At 45.6% G+C, this 20,562-nt stretch overlaps 1 protein-coding gene across 1 annotated transcript in view; it reads right to left on the bottom strand.

The window, feature by feature from the left end:
• TAPT1 (transmembrane anterior posterior transformation 1) overlaps positions 1–20,562 on the bottom strand; it is a 61,900-nt gene that overhangs the window by 32,761 nt on the left and 8,577 nt on the right. Inside the window, exons 2-3 of the mRNA XM_039241538.1 lie at positions 16,224–16,354; positions 909–1,027 (exon numbers count right to left, since the gene is read on the bottom strand). Of these exons, the coding sequence (XP_039097469.1) occupies positions 909–1,027; positions 16,224–16,354 (250 nt within the window). The remainder of the gene's footprint in view (positions 1–908; positions 1,028–16,223; positions 16,355–20,562) is intronic.

A 20,562-nucleotide genomic window follows, 5' to 3' on the forward strand; every position in this document is an offset into this window, starting at 1 on the left:
AAACCCGTACTTCTAACCTCAATAAAGCATTAAGATCCACGTGAGTTTAACATTTTCATCTGAATGTTCCTAGTTTTGGTCGAGAAGAAAGGAAGAAAACTAACATTCGTTCTGATCTACTATGAAGCAGGCATCATGCTGGGTATTCTCTGTACACCTCCCAATCTTTGTGGTAAAAGATGCTGGGCTCTCAATATCCCCCTTCTACTGTGATGTGGAAATAGGCTTAGAGAACAGAGAAGTTAGACAGTTACCCACATCTCAGCAACTAGTCAATGTTGGGCTGGGCTGAGCCTTCTCACTAGGACAATGGTCTTTGAGAATCGCCCCTCTCACAGATTGGAGGAAGAGTCCACAGGAGTCAGTAACTAAGGCACCATAGCCACTAAGACAATGGTTCTTAAATGAGAGGATGAGGAACCCCTATAGTAAAAGCTCCCAAGGAGATCCTGATAACTACCAGCCCAGAACCCAGTTCTCAGCCTACAGATGATGCCTAGGAGGTCAAGGGAATTCAAGAACACAAAGGCACTAGGGCGAGGTAGCGATAGTGACCACGAGGTCCTTGGCTTTCAGTCCCCAGGCCTTCCCACTCTCCTCTGTAACCGTCTGCATTATTATTACAGAACAGAAGCAAATTTCTAGTTCAAAACCATTTGGAAAAAAGCGTGCACGGAAAAAGTACAAATATTATATAAACACATTATATAATATTCATTAAAAACATAAGCAGCATTAGTTAATGCATTAAGGGCCACAGTATAAATGAAAATTGTATGAATCATCCCTATTCTGTAAAATCTATCCAAGTGATTATTTACTTTAACAATTACAAGTAGTAAAATACCACCTTTACAAGTAGCAAAAATAATTTAAACGTTTAAAATAGCTCACGATCTTAAACTTACCTTAAGCCATAGCAAGGCAGGGTGAAGAGCCTGAATAGTGCCAGGAAAACTCTTAAAGGAAGCAGGGTGAACACATACAGAAATGCATCCAGGCACAGAAAGATTCCGAAAACCATGAGCTGGATTTTAAAAGGAGAGAAGAAAACAAAACAAAACAAAAAACAAAACATAAATATTCTCTAAACAACTGTAGATGAAAATTTCAAATGAGGAATTTGTAAACTCAGTCGGAGATTCGGTTCTCATAAGTCAGCTACACGAATCACAGGCGAATCGTTGTACTTGTGAACATGTGCCATGTCTAATGACCAATCCCTTTCCAAAGTACATATTTGTAGTTCTCCTCCCAGAAGCTTTGGTTTACCACCTGGAGAAGTCAATCACTCAAGAGAAAAATCTGCTTGACCATGACAATGAAACACCTGATGTGCACTTCCTCAGACTTTAAAGATACTGTTGAGAATCCTTCAGATACAGTCTTTAACTCTAACTTTACTCTCTATGATTTTGCAGCTCCTGTTTATCAGAGTGCTTCGTGGATGAGAAAGACCAGAACATATACTAGGTTAAAATACTGTCCTTTTTTTTTTTTTTTTTCTTCTTAATGTTTATTTTTGAGGGAGATGGAGTGCAAGTGGGATGGGGCAGAGAGGGGGTGGGATCCTTCAGCAGAGGATCCGAAGTTGGCTCCATGCTGACAGCTCAAACTCATGAACTGTGAGATTATGCCCTGAGCCAAAGTCGGACACTTAAATGACTGAGCCACCCAGGAGCCCCTAAAATAACTGTCTTTATGTCACAAATGTGTAAAGTGATTACTAATTCTACCACAATTTCACATGGACTCAAATTTGCTGTACTCAGAAGGCATTTTTTTAAGTTAAAAAAATTTTTTTTTATTTAGAGAGAGAGAGACAAATAGACAGCACAAGAGGGGGAAGGGCAGAGAGAGGGAGAGACAAATCCCAAGCAGGCTCCTCAATGCCAGCATAGAGCCCCATGCGGGGCTCGATCCCATGAAGTATGAGATCATGCCCTGAGCTGAGATTAAGGATCGGATGCTTAAGTGACTGAGCCACCCAGCTGCCCTAAAAGGCATTATTCTTAATTGGAGGAGTAGCTGCTAATGTTTACACCTCTTCCTCTTTCTTGTTCCCTTGCCACATCCTTCCTATTTTTTAGTAGCACTATGTATTTTTCCTGTTAAATGCATGACTATATCTCACAGGAGGGTGGTTATTTGCTGGCTGGGAGAAGCAGCCACACCCAGGAGACCAAACTCTGCTCTTGTAGGAGCGGTGACTTTCTGCATCTGACACATAAGCACGGAGCGATCCCAGTCTCCTCACACGTAACACTCCATGAAACCTTAGGCAATGAACTGTCCTGTGTAAATATATTAAGTAGTTTAAAATTGACAGTGTTATGGGCAGAACTGTGTCCTCCCAAAATGCTTATGTTGAAGCCCTAATGCCCAGTGCCTCAGAGTGTGACCTCAGAGTTTGGAGGCAGGTTCTTTATATTTAAAGAGGTAATTCAATTAAAATGAAGTCATTAGAGTGAGTCCTAATCCAATATGACTGGTGTCCTTATTAGCTGAGGGAATCTGGACACAGAAACGGACAAAGGAAAGATGGTACAAAGCCACAGGGAGAAGACACCATCTTGTAAGCCAAAGACAGAGGCCTCAGTAGAAACCCACCCTGAGACACACCCTGACCTCATTTCCAGCCTCTAGAGCTGTAGGAAAATAAAATTCCTGTTGTTTAAGCCCTCCTGCTCTGTGATGCTCTCTTATAGAAGCCCTCACAAACCTTTAAAAGAAGAAAGGACACATTTTATTAATTTTTTGCAAAATGTCTCAAAACAATATATACATATATGGGCTAGATTTCTTAATCAGAATATTAGACACCCTAATAGCGGCTTTGTTTTTTTAAAACAACTGAGGCTCACTATGAACACCAAGGGAAGTACCCAGTCATGTGCTGCAACCCCCTTCCGGTCTTCCCTCCAGGGCCGCTGGGCAGTCAGGTGTCCTGTCTGTTGCCGGCACAGTCCTGCATTTGTTTCGGCGTTTCACATACAAAGGAGTGTGGTTGGAGAAAGAGCACGGTCCATGTAAAGCTGGTGACCCTTATTTATTACTCTCTTGCCACCAAGAAGCTTTCCTCTTTTCCTGGTTGATTGTGGGTTGCACTCCAAAGGCAGAAACTACTAGAAGCCTGCACATCCCAGAAGGTCATTTCTGTATGTATGCAACAGGAGACGGCACACTAGGAAGGAGAGTTAAGTGGTTGTCTTTCTTGTGACCTTACACTGGGGATGAGTGCGTTACTCATTCATCCAACATCCACTAAGCTGCGAACATGGGCCACGTAAGATGCTCAGCCCGCCAGGCATGACACCATGACAGGGTTTCAGCCCTTACTAAGCTTCTTCACATTTCAGCACAGAGACCCCTACACAGAGAATGCTGCTATGACAGCACCAAGTTTACAAGGGACAAGGGAGCCCTAGAGAGAGAATGGCCAAGCCAACTTGGGGAGATTTGGGAAACACTCCAGAGGAGACCCTTAGAGACATGTGAGAAGATGAGGGCTATTGCCACATGGAGAGGGTAGACTGGGCAGATGATGGGGGGAGGGGAGGGAGGGAGGAGGAAGTTTCCAGAGAGAGGAAGCAGAGCAAGGACACAGAGGAGGAAAGAAATTATGAAGACTAAAACTTTCTCTTAAAGGATAAAAGTGCAGTCACCTATCTCTGGCTTAGAGGAATCGGTCGTCGCATCATTCATGGTGAACAACAGTAACAGAGGTCTACCGGCCTTTCTCTTTGCATTTTTTTTTTTAATGTTTTATTTATTTCTAGGCAAGAGAGAGAGAGAGACAGCGTGAGCAGGGGAGGGTCAGAGAGAGAGGGAGTCAGAGACTGAAACAGGCTCCAGGCTCTGAGCTGACAGTCAGCACAGAGCCCGACGCGGGGCTCGAACCCACGAACTGCGAGATCATGACCTAAGTGAAAGCCGGACGCTTAACAGACTAAGCCACCCAGGCACCCCTCTCTTTGCATTTTTAACCAGCCCAGCAAACCAAGCGGGCAAGCAATAAGCTCACACGATATGCTGACCATGGGCTGCCTGGAGCTGTCAGCGTAAACAACTGCAACATGAAAATGGAAGGAAAGCAAGTAGCTGCGGTCTAAGGAAATTTCAGCCGGGTGGAGAGAAAGCACTCACGTAGGGAGAACACACAATGCACAAGAGAAGCAACAGAAATGCCTTACAGGGTTTAGAGATGCGGGAAGTGGACTCCACTGTTATACCTGCTGTCCAGATGTTGACCTCTCATAAAGCAAAGATTCTTTTAAATTCCTTACAAGAAAACTTTCTAATAAACAAGATCTGGCCCTAAAAACATTCCTCCTCCAAGGAGGTACAGCAAGCGTGTCAGGGGCAGCGTGAGCCTGGAGCCCCTCAGGACACTCAGCGCACGGGCATTTCTCAGCTAATTCACGGGGCACCCCCAGAGCATAGAGGGGCTGGGCAGCAGTGTCACCGGTGCTCACACCTTCCAGCCACAGCGGTAAGAGCCTGCTACTGAATCCTCCTGACAGCTCTCTGAGGTAGTTATTACCATCCCTACTGGACACTTGAGAAAGCCACAGCTCTGGACGCTGAATGCTCGCCCAAGGCTGTGGGTCAGAGTACAGGCACCGGCTTTCAAGCCGAGTCTGCCTGACCCAAGGCCCTACACGTTCTCTTCGAAGCAGTTTGAGCAGAGCGAAAAGAACTCACTCCCTATTTTTCCTAGGGATACAGATTAACACGATTTTCTTTGTGATCACTTTTCTCCTCCTAACTTGCCTAGTGTCATTAAAAAAATGCAAATAAGACATTTAATGAATCGAACTTATAAAAGACAAATAAATTTCACATATTGAGATTTATTGCTAATTTTGAAAACATGCTGCTAAGAATTAAAAGCTTGGGTATAATATATATCAGGAAGGGAATGATATGTACTTTCATACCTTCAGTGACTTTGCGTGGCATCTTGATACAATAGGCTCTCACTATTTCCTTTTCATTTAGACCAAATCACCAAAGAGTGATGGAGAAGTCTGAAGCAACGCCTAACGAAAATCCCTCCAAAATATGCAAGGTGTGACTGTACTGGAATTGGTGTCATATGCCACTCTCTGTTTCCCTTTGAGAAACACAAAACCCTCCTGCCCTCTTTTAAATGCCACTTGAAGATTCAAAATAAAAACATTCTAGGTTCTGACTGAAATTAAACAGCACAATGCTTTCTGACTGTGCCTCCCTTCACAGCCCAGGTGCACATCGGGCCTGCTAGCTGGCAGTCATGCCTTGTGCACTGGACTCTCGCCGGGCTCACCCACTGGCCCATCTCTCTGGCCCTCTCCAGCGCCGCCATCCCAGGCTCAGCACACTTTACTGTCTTATGGATTCGGATCTCACTTCACAACTCTCTCACGTTTACAGGGCAGGGCTCAGAATGAACGCGGCATCTCTTCACACTGACTGCTACATACATAACAAAGAGCAGAAAATAAAGATGCGGCAAAGAAAATATTCCAAGAAGAAATCAGACTTTGGAGGTTTTTGGGTTTTTGGGTTTTTTTTTTTTTGTTTTGGCTTTTGCGTTTCCATTCTCTGCATTTTCCCAGGGACGGAAGACAAAACACTATAAACATAGTTTTGTGTGAAATGTTCTCAGGGCTAACACTCACTCTTTGAGTTATTCTTCCTTCCCTCTTAATCAAACAAATTTTGTACAGCTCTCATGTGGACGAGACTGTGACTGCTGAACAAAATATATGACCACTATTTTAAGAGGGTCTTAAAAAAAAAAAGTCAAGTCTTGTAAAGCAGCAAACTGCCCAAAGAAGAACAATCCAACTCTGACCACGATCCACCAAGAAAACACTGTTGTAATTCAATACACATATTCATACATACCCAAAACCCCAAAAGACAAGTTCTGCCAAAATAAGATTAACTTTTATTCCATAAATTACAGGTTGATACTTTCTACTTCCCTTTTATAAAGCAATACTGGCCTCACTAAATTCACAACTCACTGCAGGGTGGTAACGTACTGTCTGAAACACAGGTCCCCAGAGGGAAAGGCTGGTTGGAACTCAGTTCCCTTTGTGGGCAGATGCAGGGACAGTGAAGACAGTTCAAAGTGGCCACGGGGAGTTTTGGAGAGTTCTGGGGTAAGAACACACTGGGAAGCTCTTTGCACAAAAAGGAGTGAAAAGCACCGAGGCACAAATTGCAATACTCAATTTGAAAATATATTTTTTTTAAAAGCTTGTCTATTTTGAGAGAGACAGAGCAAGCAGGAGAAGGGCAGAGAGAGAAAGAGAGAATCCCAAGCAGGCTCTGTGCTGTTAGTGTGGAGCCCAATGCGGGGCTTGAACTCACGAACTGTTAGATCACGACCTGAGCGGAAACCAAGAGTCAGACACTTAACCGACTGAGCCACCCAGGCATCTCTATTTGAAAATCTTTCTTAAAATTCATACTCAAAGTAGAGATTTAATAAAATTTACATGGAAATAGATTATTTTGAAATAATCTGTTTGATTAATGAGGTAGCTCTTACGAATCTTTAGAATAAAAAACCGTAAGCAGAAATAATCCAAGGACAGAAATGCTAGCTGGCCTCTCTGTCTCGCTGGAGCTCCAGTCGGGTGGGACTTGGGAAGCCTTCCCCGGGCTCTATGCACGGCCTCAATCCATCCCCAGCTCCGCTCTGAGAGGCAAGAACCACCACCCTCACCCCCTGCTCTGCGCTGGGACTCGGGAGCTGGCCTGGTCTGTGAGGAGAGGCAGGGCCAGACTTCAGTCCATCTGCAGAACACACAACCTTGAAAACGGAAGCCCTGTTTCTATTAATGACACCTGTTACTCATCCTCCCAGCCTCAGCCTTGCTACTGGATCTGGCCTTATACATATTTTCCTAAAAAACGATTTAACAGAGTTTTTAAAATCTCAGCTTCAGCGTTAAGAAAGCTACAAAATGGGAGAGATTCTGTAACACTGTTGGTCAACAAGCCGTCATGTGCCAGTGAAAATTTACACAACTGGCTCTTCGCACTTTCATTCTCAACCTGCTACCATTGCTCTTCATCATTAGAAAAAATGCTCACCTCAAAAGAAATAAACAAAAATGCCCATCTCTCTCCATGGAGAATGGAGCAGGGTTTCCTAACCTTTTTAGAATCTGTCCCCCTTGGCCAAATTCTCCTGCCTTCCTTTATTTCCTTCCAAAATAAATAAAATTTGATGGCTAAAATTAAAAAGGCACAATTCTGGAATACGCCTCTCTGAATGACACAAACATTTTCTGGCAATTCTGGACACCATCTCCTCCACCACGACCACCGCACAGACCACCGCACAGCACCGGCTGGTGGAGGGTGGCGGGCCTGGGGTGTTAGCTGGGAAGGAGGAGAGTGGGAAGCAGTGTTTCCCTCTTCTTCCCGGGTCTCACAATCCATAAAGCTCCGGGTCTCTCCTGCAAGAGCAGAGATCGCATCTGGCTCAATTCTACCCTGGGGATAAAAGGTCACAAGGAAGGACACACATCTTCCTCAGGGAGTTCACAATTGAGGGAGCCGGACAGGGCGGGGTGGAAAGTGCTCGTGAAGGATGTGCTCTGGGAATGCTGGCAAAGAGATCAGGTCTGTGCAGGGTGTGCAGGCGTGGGGGCGGCACTGAGGAATGTACACCCAGGGGAAGAAGGAACCGAGTTAGCAGGGACCGCCCAGAGGAGACAGACGGGCACTAGATTTTGGCAGGCAGGGTAGGAAGGGACAGAATGTTGAGCAAAGAGAAGCGCACACGGTGCAGGGTGAGGAGGCTGCGTGGCCAGAATGCAATCACCATACAAGAGAGACAGAAACCATCTCCAGTAATCACTAAGGAACGCATACCTTTATCCTACATTCCAGAAGTTCTCTACAAACCCCCATGCAGGGTTCCATTATGAGAAGAATGGATTATCATTCTTAGGAGAATGAGTTGTCAATTTAAAACGTTTACAAATGATTGATTTGAAAGCAATTACTGCTTCAAGGTCATCCCTATAATAACTTTTATTCACCTGAATTCAAAAATTCACACTCCCAGGAAGTCTCCGTCCAGGAGAAGGCAAACAATGGGATTACCTGTGTGAACCTGGGACCTTTATGACAAGCCACATGACATATACTTGTGTAACCAGGGAAAACAAAGTAATTTTGATGAAAGCCTTCAAAATAATCACAATCTATACACTAGACATATATTTTAACACGAGGAATAAATTTCTTAAGAGGTAAATAAATACATTGGAGATTCTAATTTGCAAAAAGACTATATATGGAAAGGTCTTGGATTTTCTTTTTTTTTTTTAATACATTTTTAAAAATGTTTATTTTTGAGAGCACGAGCGAGAGAGAGCATGAGCAGGGGAGGAGCAGAGAGAGAGGGTTACACACAGAATCCGAAACAGGCTGCAGGCTCTGAGCTGTCAGCACAGAGCCTGACGCGGGGCTCGAACCCACAAACCATGACACATGACCTGAGTCGAAGTCAGACGCTTAACCAACTGGCACCCCTGGATTTTCTTGATTCTCTTTACACTGAATATTATATATTCAATGTGAATATATACATTCACATTGAATATTGTTATATTCTAAGCACTCGACCCACATTAATTTGTTTAATCCTCACCAACAACCCTTGAGGCAGACCATTACCAGGCATTTGCAAAAACAAACAGGGCTGTGATGCACCAGGCTGCACGTCTGAGAGTCATGCTAAGGAACTTAGTGCTGCTGGCTGGTCTTATCACCATACCATTTCTCGGCTCCAATCACCGTTTTTAGGGAATGATTAGCAGCATTACAGCAGGCTGAGAGAAGCAGAGGGGACAGGTAAGGAGAATAACAGTCTGAGTGAGAGATCACAAGGACCTGATAAAACCCAATGAAAAGAGAAAGGAAGAGAGAGATTTAAAATTGTTTCCAAAGCTAATGTGAAGAAATAAGTTACTGATTAAAAAAATCAACAGAGCCCCATGGTTCCAACTTCATAAGTTGATTTTCACTACATCAATGAATGGGGTAGAGGCGTTAGTCCTTGGCTGGTTGTCTAGAACTATCGGATGGGTCGCATACGTCCAACAGGTAGCAGGGCCTACAAAGCCCTGGATGCCAGGTGCCCCATCACCTCCGAGCCCCACTTCGGGAGGGGCTGCTGGCTGTCCTCTAAGAGAGTCACGAAAGGTAAGACTGTTGCAGAAGGCGTGAGGAGCTACTGTCACTGCCACTCCAAGCAGGGGCAACAAGCCTCAGAACCAGAGGGGCACCAGCCTAGGCTGCTGAGGTGCTGGGTTCTGACAGCTGCATATCCCATGGCTTTCCTGCTTCTTAGCAGCCTTGTGGCGGGACATCTGAGTCAGGGTGTGTCACAAACGAGAGCTGACATCATGAGAAGAACTTAGGGGGATGATTCCCCAAACACACTTCCATGAAATTAGAAACTGCGCCGGATGCCCAAGAGTCGCTGCCATAAACATGGGTCTGGGTAAGTACTCTCTCTCTGTCTCACCATGAAATCCCAGGACTGTTCTACTGACATAAAGATGACACAAACGCCTGTGACATTTTCTTAACATTTCTTCTCACACTGAGAAACAATGAAATGGCTTTATGTGATATTTTGAGTAAGTTCGTTGTTTTGAAAACAACTTGCTGAATTATTTTTTCTAAAGGTTACAGCCCTGAGCTCTCCAAAAAGCAGAACTAAGTTCCTCCACTAGATTAGTAAAATTTCATTTTCTGTGAATCTCTCCCCTTGCTCCTGTTTCCTCTGTTCTTCACATTCCAACTCATTCAGAGTAATGGACTACCAGTCCTCAGGATGCCCCAGTCCAACCCCCTAATCTTTGACAAAGAAAGTCAAAGTCAAAGGAAGTTCAACACCTTGATCAAGCCACCTGACTATCACTTGCAGATCTGACAAGAAAAGTTAACATTACTGAACTTTGACTCCAAATTATCCCGTGTGACACTACACTCTCCCTTTCAGTAACAACAACAGCTTATGTGGAAAAACAGTATTCTGTACCCACAGCAATGCTTATACCTTCAATCTCACAAATTTAAGGCTTAGAAGACTATCTGGATCTTTACTAGACAACTTAAGTAGTTACATTTAAGACTACGCAGTTGAGTTCCTTTTTTAAAAAAAAAATGTATTAAATAACTGTAATGTACAAAGGATGATAACAATGTAATAAAGGATTGCCAAAAAGCACAGAATTACCAGATAAAGAAGGGAAAAATTATACATTTATTTTAGTTCTACTTTTTATGACAGGCAAAGTCACATAAACATATGCAGCCATAGGAGGAAGTAATTTTGATAAAAGACTAATAATCACCACCTACACCTGATGTGTATTTAACACAAGGACTACATTTCTTAGGAGGTAAAACAAATAAACACATCTGTTTTAATGTGAAGGAAGATTATGCACATGGATCTTGAGTTCCTTTTGCTTCTCTCATGGCCAATCCACGTTGAATACCACTATCCGAAGTTTTCCGCAGCACAGCTCTGACCCAGCCGTCATTCGGACTCAGTGACTGAGCTCTGACTCAATCCATCTCTCCCTCCTTTCCATCTCTCTTGGAAGAGCGCTCCCTCTCCTCTCCTTTCTGACGGCAACACAGAGGCAGCGCCTGAGGCTGCAGCTGCCATCTTTCTATCAAAAGGCAACAAGCACAAGGACCAGAAGCCAATTTACAACGATGGTGGAATGGAGACATAGAAAGGACTCGAGTCCAGGCTGGCTTCACTAGTCGGCTGGAACTACTTGACATCTCCTTCCTCCAGACTCTTCAAAAACATTTTCAAACCTATCCGAGCCACTGTTACGTGGTCCCCCACACTTAAAGGGAAAAGTATTCCTATGAAACGCTCCCAAAGTAGCTTCCACCGCTGAGTCTGAACACTCAGTTTTCTGGTCTGGCCTACGTTCCGTGTTCCCCCTGCCCCTAACGACTTCCTGCCTCTGGATCTTCCTACACACCCACCCACCTACACCCCCAGGCCCTAAAACGCAGGTGCAAAATCCACCTCCTTTTCTCATCGCTTTGCAGTGCCTTTTCTCACCACCCTGTCAGTGTGCCTGAACACAGCACTCAAAACACACTGAGAAAACCAATAAATAGTGAATAAGTGACCTGTATCTCCATAAATTAGCATCTAAATACATTAGGGAATCTTAAAGAATACTTTGGTAAGCATCTCCTTACTAGGTCCTGCAGTTTGGGACTCACACAGATGAATCCTTGTCCCACGCCTAGTTCTGTATGTGGTGCAGGATGAATTACTCCCATGCAGCGCAAACACCGGCATGACCGCCACGTCAGGGCAGATGAAGAAAACGGGACTTCAGGAGAACATGTAATGCGTGAGACTGGCTGTGGGGGAGATTTAATGCTAACTCGTTTAAAGTGCCTAGGACAGGGGCACCTGGGTGGCTTAGTCGGTTAAGTGTCCGACTTTCGCGTAGGTCATGATCTCGCGGTTCGTGGGTTCAAGCCACGCGTCGGGCTCTGTCGAGCCACGCGTCGGGCTCTGTGCTGACAGCTAGCTCAGAGCCTGGAGCCTGTTTCAGAGTCTGTGTCTCCCTCTCTTCTGACCCTCCCCTGCTCATGCTGTCTCTCTCTCTCTCCTAGAAATAAATAAAAATATTAAAAAAATAAATAAATAAATAAAGTGCCTAGGACACTGCCTGGCACCAAATTCTTATTTGACAACAGCTATCTGTTTTATTTCTAACACAGAAATAGCTGCCAGAGGTGGGATGTAAGTGGCCAAGTCAAGGGGGGCTATGGAACAGTGAGCACTTACTCACTAGGAATTTTCTTTTTTTTTTTTAATTTTTTAGGTGTTTTATTTACTTCTGAGAGAGAGAGAGAGAGAGAGAGCAAGAGCTCATGAACAGGGGTGGGTGAGAGAGAGAGGGAGACACAGAATCTGAAACAGGATCCAGGATCTGAGCCAGCTGTCAGCACAGAGCCTGACGTGGGGCTCGACCCACAAACCGCAAGATCATGACCTGAGCCAAAGTCGGACACTTAACTGACTGAGCCACCCAGGCACCCCCTCACTAGGAATTTTCTAAGAAACCGTGACCCCACCCTGCTTTCACAAAGCTTCTGGTTCAAGTGTTGTGGTCCGACCTAACCATAAGCTCATCATGTGCCTGTTGAGGCCAGACTCTAGAGGGACCGACAGAAAATGTCAGGGTGATGGGATGCATCACCTCTTGGCCATCAGCTAAATCCTTCATGAAAGAGACACGCTTAACTCTGAGACAGCCTGGTCACAAGGACAGAGGGCAGAAAACAGTTCTTCCCCACAGGCTCCTTGTGCCTGTGGTCAGCAATCCAAGAAGGCAGACTCAGAAAATCATGCCCTTTGCTGGGTTAGAAAAGTCAAATTTAGCAGCAAGTGAAGTAGGAAGATTAAAAGTGTCACATGAGATCAGAGTGGGGCACGGGGGACCACGGGCACCAGACGTCTCCTGGTATCTATATATCCCCTGCTATAAGGGGAAGCGGAAGGGGTCCACGTAGACAGCTACCCTTACTGTGAGGAGACATCTGCTGGAATGTAACCCAGAGACAAGAAAACTTTCAAAAGTTCTCTTGTTCTCCCAGGGCAGGGTATTCCCCAACTTGCTGAAGTGAGGGCCATAAAACAGTTTAAAACATATACAGAGGGGCTACCACATAATTAATACACAGATGAGAAAATGGGGGCAAATGAACAGAAGTAAACTGGCCTCTGACTAATATGTTTATTTTTGAGAGAGAGAGAGTCAGAGCACGAGTAGGGGAGGGACAGAGAGAGAGGGAGACACAGAATCTGAAGCAGGCTCCAGGCTCTGAGCTGTCAGCACAGAGCCTGATGTGGGGCTCGCACTCACAAACTATGAGATGATGACCTGAGCCGAAGTTGGACACTCAACTGACTGAGCCACCCAGGTGCTCCGGCCTCGCAGCTAAAAATGGTGGAGTCAAGATGCAAATCCAGGCAGGCTGGCTTTACAGTTCATGCTTTGACTATCCTGCCTCTCAGTTCGGAATGCAGACAAGTGTAGTTCAGTGTCCTCTGCTGTATAAAGAGAGAAACAGCCCTTACACAATCACACGTGGTGAGTAACAGAAGCAGGACAAGAACCCAAGGGGTGTGTGCACGAAGGGGGAAGGAGTCTGTGGCAGAAAAAAAGAAATGCTCCCCCAAAGCCAATAGAATATTCCAAAATACAGCAAAATGAGAAGTTCAAATGTGAAAAAAAAGTGTCAACCACTAGGAATCTGATTTTAAGTATATAAGCAATTCACCTTTTTTGAATATCAAGTATAATGGGTTTATCCACTGACAAGATTACACAAAAATTCTGGGATTTTTTAAATATTAAGTAAAAAGGTTAATTAAGAGATGCTGAGTTGACCTTTCTCTTGACTTGAAAATATAAATGTTAATTATGTGTTTTATAGCATGTGCAACATTTGTAGAAGCAAAGTGCTCTTTAATTATCAAGTTTCTCTTTCTGAAAAGGCTAGATGAAAATATCATAGCATTTACCAAAAAACAAGAAAAATAATACATAAAGTGTTAAGTGTCAGAAGCGTTCTATGTCAGGGAAAGGTGTTACATATGAGGCAGTACCTATCAGACACTGAATTTATTGACATGAATGTCTAGAGAGCCCCCCCAACTCCTGTAATAAAAGCCTGAAGTGAAACCCTACTCATGAAATAAAGGCCTCTGAGACACTAGCAAGAACTCGCATTGTTATGAGAGGTAGTTACACCTGAGATTAAACTGAAATTGAATTCTGCTTCCCTCTACGTTTCACTTACTCTGAGAAGTTAAAAAACTTCTCTAAACCGAAAAATGCACATGCTTTTGTACATTTTAGGCAATGAAACTTCTAAAGTGTTGTTCTAAGAGAGTAAGTCAAATTTTCCTAAATAGGCCTAAAGCAAAATCCTGTGATGGGAAACTGAGCTAGAAAATGTCTACAATTGTGCATGAGGAGTTTTAATTCAACTCTCCTGATGTTACACATCTTACACGCATGCAAATAAAACCAAAGTTTTGTGAGAAAATACTTACCCTCCTATAGGCAATGCACTCTGATGCTTTTCTCTTCTTCTCTTTAAAAAAAAGTCCTGATTGACTGCAAGCTACCACAGGGGTTATCCAGCCCATCAGTGGCCCGTTAATGCACCATGGTGTGCGAAGCCCTTGTTTAGGCTGAAGTCTTACCAAGACTTGCGGGCATCTTCCCCAGGAGACAAGTCACGATAACAAATGTGAAGCGCTTCCCCGTTTCTGTGAGAACCCTATGGAGAAACTGCTTGGCATTCCAGAGTGACCGGTAAGGGAGAGACGGATGTGGGCACTGAACTTGCCTCTGATGAGGTAATAACATGACGGCTGTTGCCGCTGCTCATCATTTCTGCTGCAGGAGGGGTACTACCAGGGGTCAGACACACACTTCTTGCTTTGAAGCAAGCCCTGAGCATGTCCACAGTTTGGCTGTGGATTGCAGGCAAATCTCTCTACGCTCTCCCCAGAGAAAAATGGGAATCCACAACTGTTCAGACAGGTGGGAGAAAACCTTCCCTCGCAGAGACCAGGAGGGCAAAACTTGCCCATGGCTGGCACTGTCCTGTACGAGGACACAGGCCCCAGCAGACCATCTCTCCAGCTGCTCTGTGGTGTGTCCTCACACTCCCCGGCCTTGGCTTCCCATCGGAAGAAAAAAGTGAGCTCAGGAAACAAGTTCAAGTGTTTGAGAGACATAATAATAATGATAATAATAATTATTATTGGCAAGCAGAAGAAACATTACTTCCCGTGCCTGGCCAAAATCTTAAACAAATTCCAATATGCAAAATCGAGGTGCCGTTGCGCTGGGGGAGCAGTGGTACAGAGCGCGGCCCCCACTCCTCCATCTCACCCACCGGGCCCTGCGCCCCCCTGGACTCCCTGGAAACGCAGCCACACAATCATAACTGAGCGTAGTGATCCCGACCACAGGCAACGACCGTCTCACTGTCTCAACTGCTCTCTCTCTGGTCTGCACTTGCTCCCACCACTCCCTGCCCTAACCCAGAACCCCTACAATGTCAGCGTGCCACGTGCCACCAAGAACCCCTGTGAAGCAACGCTTCTCAAACTGTCCCTGACATCTGACTCCCTTCCCTCTACCACACTGATGGACTGTCAGAAATAAAAGACCATCATCAGCCAAGCCAGCGGGGTCCTCACTTCTCACTGTCCACTGCACCCCATGATAGAACACTCTGCTTGAGATAACCAGCGAAACTCTTCTGGAAGCCACTCCGACAGAAAACATGATTCTAAGAAAGTGATGAGACTACTGTTAAGTTCTACGTTACTATGAAAGTATGAAACAGTGTTCCAATAGAGCTGAAGCCGAATTCTTCCTTAACTCTTTCTTTCTATAAGAAATCTTGGAAGTGCCCAGACTCACCAACTGAAGCAATGCAGAGGGAAAAGAGTGGCCTTCTGTCGTATCTGACTGGTCTTCACAGACTCGAGACACAGTCAAGGGAATGCGGTGTGCACGCACTCAGTGCCGTGTGGCTGTGCCTACCCCGGGAAGGGAGGTTCTCTGCGGCTATGATGAAATGAATCGTCTTTTTTCTTTGAAGAGACGGTCATTTGTGTCTTTAAATAGGAAGACTTTCTGAGACATTGAAACCTTTAACAGGGCTGAAATTAAGTATTTCTCAATCCCAATGGGAAAAACACTGCTCCTAGTACAATAAACCCGATGAGCACTAAAGGAGTAGATAGAGATGAATTCCCCAGAAGGGATGTGGATGGGACACAAATGGAAATATGGCAAGTTTAATATGCAGCAAAGTAAAGAACCACTGGATCTTACTTGTGGGGATGAGCACTGAGTGTTATATGGAAACCAACTTGACAATAATAAACTATTTAAAAAAAAAAAAAAAAAAGCCACTGGATCTTACTTAACACTAAAAATGTAAGTTTTTAAGCCTCTTCCTATATGGGAATTCCTACACCCCAATATATTTAATCACCTATGATCACGTTATTCCCAATATTTAAATAACTCAACATATGCTATTCACGGTTTGTTTTCATATAATTAACATGTTGACATAACTTTCAAAATGATGTCTAGTAAAAGAAAAAAAAATAGTACCTTTTCCAATTCTCTTGGTATTCGCATACAAGTGTATACTCTTTCTCTTCTTTCTGTATACTTGGCCTCATTATGTTCAAGGAAGTACCCTCTTGTTAGTTCAGCACTGAGGAACCTCAACAATGAAAGCTCTATAGGAAAAGAAAATGACACAAAACAAAAAGAACAGTATTTATCAAGAAACTTATATGCTAGCCGGGGCCATAGATAACACATATATAAAACAAAAAGAGAAAAAAGCAATCTATAATTCTGTGCCCAGAACTGAACAGCTACATACAAACGATCAGCAAAAATTGTTGACAATTGCTACTCTGTGTGGTATAAAGAGAAAATGCCACAGAAATATAGAAGGAATGATTACTTTGAGCCGAATAGTTAGTAAAGTGTCTGTGAGAGCCCAGTTCTGGGTCTTATAGGTGATATAGGACCTGGACTGATGGACAGAAGGGAGGTAAAATGACTTTAGAGCAAGTATACATAAAATGAGTGTTATATACGTATATATGTATGTACACACACACACACACACACACACACACACACACACACGATTCTATATACGCTATAAGGGAGCTAAGTCACCTAAATATGCTTTGCTTCAATGCAAAAACCATCCTGGAGGAAGTACAATGATATCGCTGCAACTCCTTCCTTCTTCAGCCCTGGAGATCCCACAAAAGTATCTAAATAATGCCATTTCCCTAGGTGAAGGCTTACCAACAGGGTAATAATCACAGCAAGTCATAAGAGAGTAGAACCTCAAGCAGATCTGAACGACTTCCCTTTCTTTGGATTCGTCCACTTGTTTCCTCTGTTCCTCCAGAACAGATTCACCCAGAGCCGTCCCATCTCAAGTGAAAGTAAGGCCAAAGGAGGTGGTGTGCTTTCCCCTTGGCTCTACCTGGAGACTTTGAGATGAGACGCTAAGGTTCCAACCACTTCCAACCTGTTACACTTCCCTGATGGCCCATCACCTCAATGACTGCTCAGTAGCCAGACTCACAACACCTTCCTCTTCTTACTCCCCAGGAGGCCAAGCCCTCTTCCAGAAGTCAGGATAACAAGGGTTTTAACTGTCCTCTTTGCTCTGAACTGGCCCTTGCGGTCCTTTTACCAGATAGGCTATTGGTGTTCCCTCCAAACAATGCTGAAGAGGCACTGTGGATTTCACTTATGACTACTGACTCATGGAACTGCATCTTATGTGATGCTAGGATTTAAAGTCTGCAGGTATGGGGAAGAGTATAGAGTCAAAAACCCCTTGCAAAGTCCTTAGGAAGACCCAGAAGCAGTGGGTCTTCCCAGTGGGCCTAAAACAACTTACTTCCCCCAGCACTGAATGGATGGCTAGTTCTCAGCATCAGATCAAATGGCTTGTTCACATACAGAGGTTGTATTACACACAAAAATATACACATGCGTGCACACGCTTCTTTAAATTCCAGATTTGTCATCTCTCTGGAGGGTGGTGATACCACGAGAGACATCTGGGGACTGAGACAGACAGAGAGAAATGCAGACTTCCACCCACTGCAGCCCCGTGCAGGGCGGGCCGACTCATCAGATGTGCTGCGAGCATCAAGCTTTCAGTACATGTACAATGAGCCACGGACACTGGAGGTGAACTGTACTGTTCACATGTTAATAGATGCTCAGGTCAGAAGGCCTGAGTGTCACCAAATCCATGCAGAGTACAACTCTGGATGGGGGCTTTCTAACATGTTATAGGCTGGCTACATCCTGAATAAGATCTGCTCTTTGAAGGGGAAAGAAAGAAAGCCTTTTGAGCTGCACACAAGAACAGTCAAACCAGTGGAAGCTAAAATTTATACTCTTATTCAGTTCAGTTTTCCAATTAGAGAGCAAAGGATGTTTTGATTAGCTGGTATTTATCAATAGATATATCACAACTATCAATCTTTTCGTGTGAACACTGAGAAACAGCAGGCCTCTGAGAGGGCAGGAGGGACCGAACTTCACAAAACTTTCCACTGACACTGAGGAGGACACCCATCCCCAGCGGTCACTTCCCCAGGACCCCTGTCCGCATTCCACCTGCCACTGTCCACACAGGTGCTCTTCTCTCCGATCGCCTGACTCCTCTGACCTGGGTGTCTTTGGCAGCTCCTCCTCCTCCACCTGACCTGTGGGTCTGCCGTTCGGGGTTCGGTCCCCGGGTGCTAACAAAGCACCAGTTACAGCAACATAAATACAAAGCTGTGTTCCCTGACATGCCCTCCATCACCCTCTCTTCTCTTTTCCCTATATACCCCCTGCACAGTCTAAGGTGAAAGGCACCACCCGAGTCCTAAAGTCACCACGTCTGACTCCCAGCTGCCTCCTGGTCACTCCCCCGGGAACACGCCCTCCCCCCAATTTAATCTGCAAACGAAGCCCAGGATCTCCCCCTGAGCCCACCCCGCCCTGCGGCCCTGGCCCTAGCTCCCGCGCCACCAGCCGCACACCTGCATGGTAGGAGCTCGGGGGCAGGCCTCGCCCCTCCAGGCGCCACTATTCCTCCCCGGGAACATTTGTGAACGTTCCCCTCCCTCTGCGCTACCATCCTTTGGGCCTCCTCTCCCCTCCAGCCCCGGCACAGGCTTCCTGACTGGCGCCCTCCCTCCGGTCCTTGCTCCCTGGCGTCCTAACCCAGGCAGCCAGGCCCGCGCACTCCTGGCACCTCCGCCCCCTTTCCCGTAGGCCACGTCCTACACCCCAGCAGTGGTGACACAGGTCCCTTAAGACACGGTCCTGGCTGTTTTCAGCCGCCTCCTCCGAATCTCTAGGTCATGATTCTCTAGTTACTAGGCTTCTTCTCCTTTCTCAAAAACGGGTGGTGGGCTGACAAAGATTCCCTTCCCGTGTCGCACAGGCAAGCGCTCACAGCTGCCCGTCCCGGGGGGACTTCTCCAGGCCCTGGAAAACAAGGCAGCCTCTCCTGTGCTCCGCGGGCCACAGCACGCACTCTCTTGCCTGGGTCCCTCCCTCACCTTGCGTCCTCCATGCCAGGACAGGAATGCACACCAGAGGTGCTCATCATGCATGGATCAGAAGAGGAGGGGGAAGTTCATGGAGAGGATCGTGGCAGAGGGAGGACAAAAACAGAATCAGAAACCGAAGTGGCAAAAGCCGAGAACACCAGATTCTCGAGGAAACAGCCCGTGACTGGAGAGAATTTTCTGAGACTGGAAGGATGAGCAGAGGAAGGGTGACAGGCCCCAGCACCTTACCGGATGTGGCAGAACTGAAGATAAGGAGCCTCTATGCTGTGTGTGTGTCTAAGTGACTTTAAAGGGTCACCCACCAAGTATCCGAACCTCTACCCCAAAAGGACAGGGTGCCTGCCATGGCGGCGGGCACAGCCAAGCGCGTGCCCTGGGGTCTGGGGTCTGGCCAAGGATCCTGCATCACCCACAGTAAGGGCACGGAGCGCAGCCGGGCGACCTGCTGGCATGTCAGCCGTGGTAAGGAAATACAGAAACAGGTCATCACAGAATCTTACATTTAACACAGCAAATTAAAGCAAAAGATTGAGACAGCTGTACCCTGTTTACTGAGAAAATTATCCTCCGCAGTGGCGTCTTCCCTGATGACTGCAGATGACCGAGTTTTACCATAATAAGAGTTTTGTTAGGATCCACGAGAAAAGCAGGGATTGGCGGTCAGAAGAAGGGGGTTCTGGCATCCTCTCTATCACCCGTTAGTCCTGTGACCCTGCTGAAGTCACAGATCTCAGTTTCACAGAAGAGAAAACTGAGGCTTGCAGCAGTTTGAGAACATCTGCTCCCTGCGCTGTCCACACAGGACGGCCAAGGGCCCAGCCGGGGTTTGCATGAAAGCACATGACAAGTGCAAAGCATGACCCAGGTCTTGAGCTCCTTCCCAGTAATTTCACAGGACCTCAGGGATTACCTAGTTCAGGTGTGGTGGCTCCCTAGTGTTTACTGATACTACTTCTGCAAGCTTTTTTTTTTTTTTTTTTTTTTTACAAATAGTTTATTGTCAAATTAGTTTCCACATAACACCCAGTGCTCATCCCCACAAGTGCCCTCCTCCATGCCCATCCCCCCCTCCCCCCCACATCCATCAGTCCTCAGTTTTTGTCAGCATTCAAGAGTCTCTCATGGTTTGCCTCTCTCCCTTTCCCCCACCATTTCCCCCCTTCTCCTCCCGATTGGTCCTCTGTTAAGTTCCTCCTAGTCCTCCTATACGTGCACACATATGATATTTGTCCTTCTCTGCCTGACTTATTTCGCTCAGCATCACACCCTCAAGGTCCATCCATGTAGCTACACATGGCCAGATTTCATTGTTTCTCATTGCCATGTAGTATTCC

This window comes from Hyaena hyaena, unplaced genomic scaffold, assembly GCF_003009895.1.
Source record: "Hyaena hyaena isolate Hyena2069 unplaced genomic scaffold, ASM300989v1 scaffold_195, whole genome shotgun sequence".
NCBI classification, from domain to species: Eukaryota; Metazoa; Chordata; class Mammalia; order Carnivora; family Hyaenidae; genus Hyaena; species Hyaena hyaena.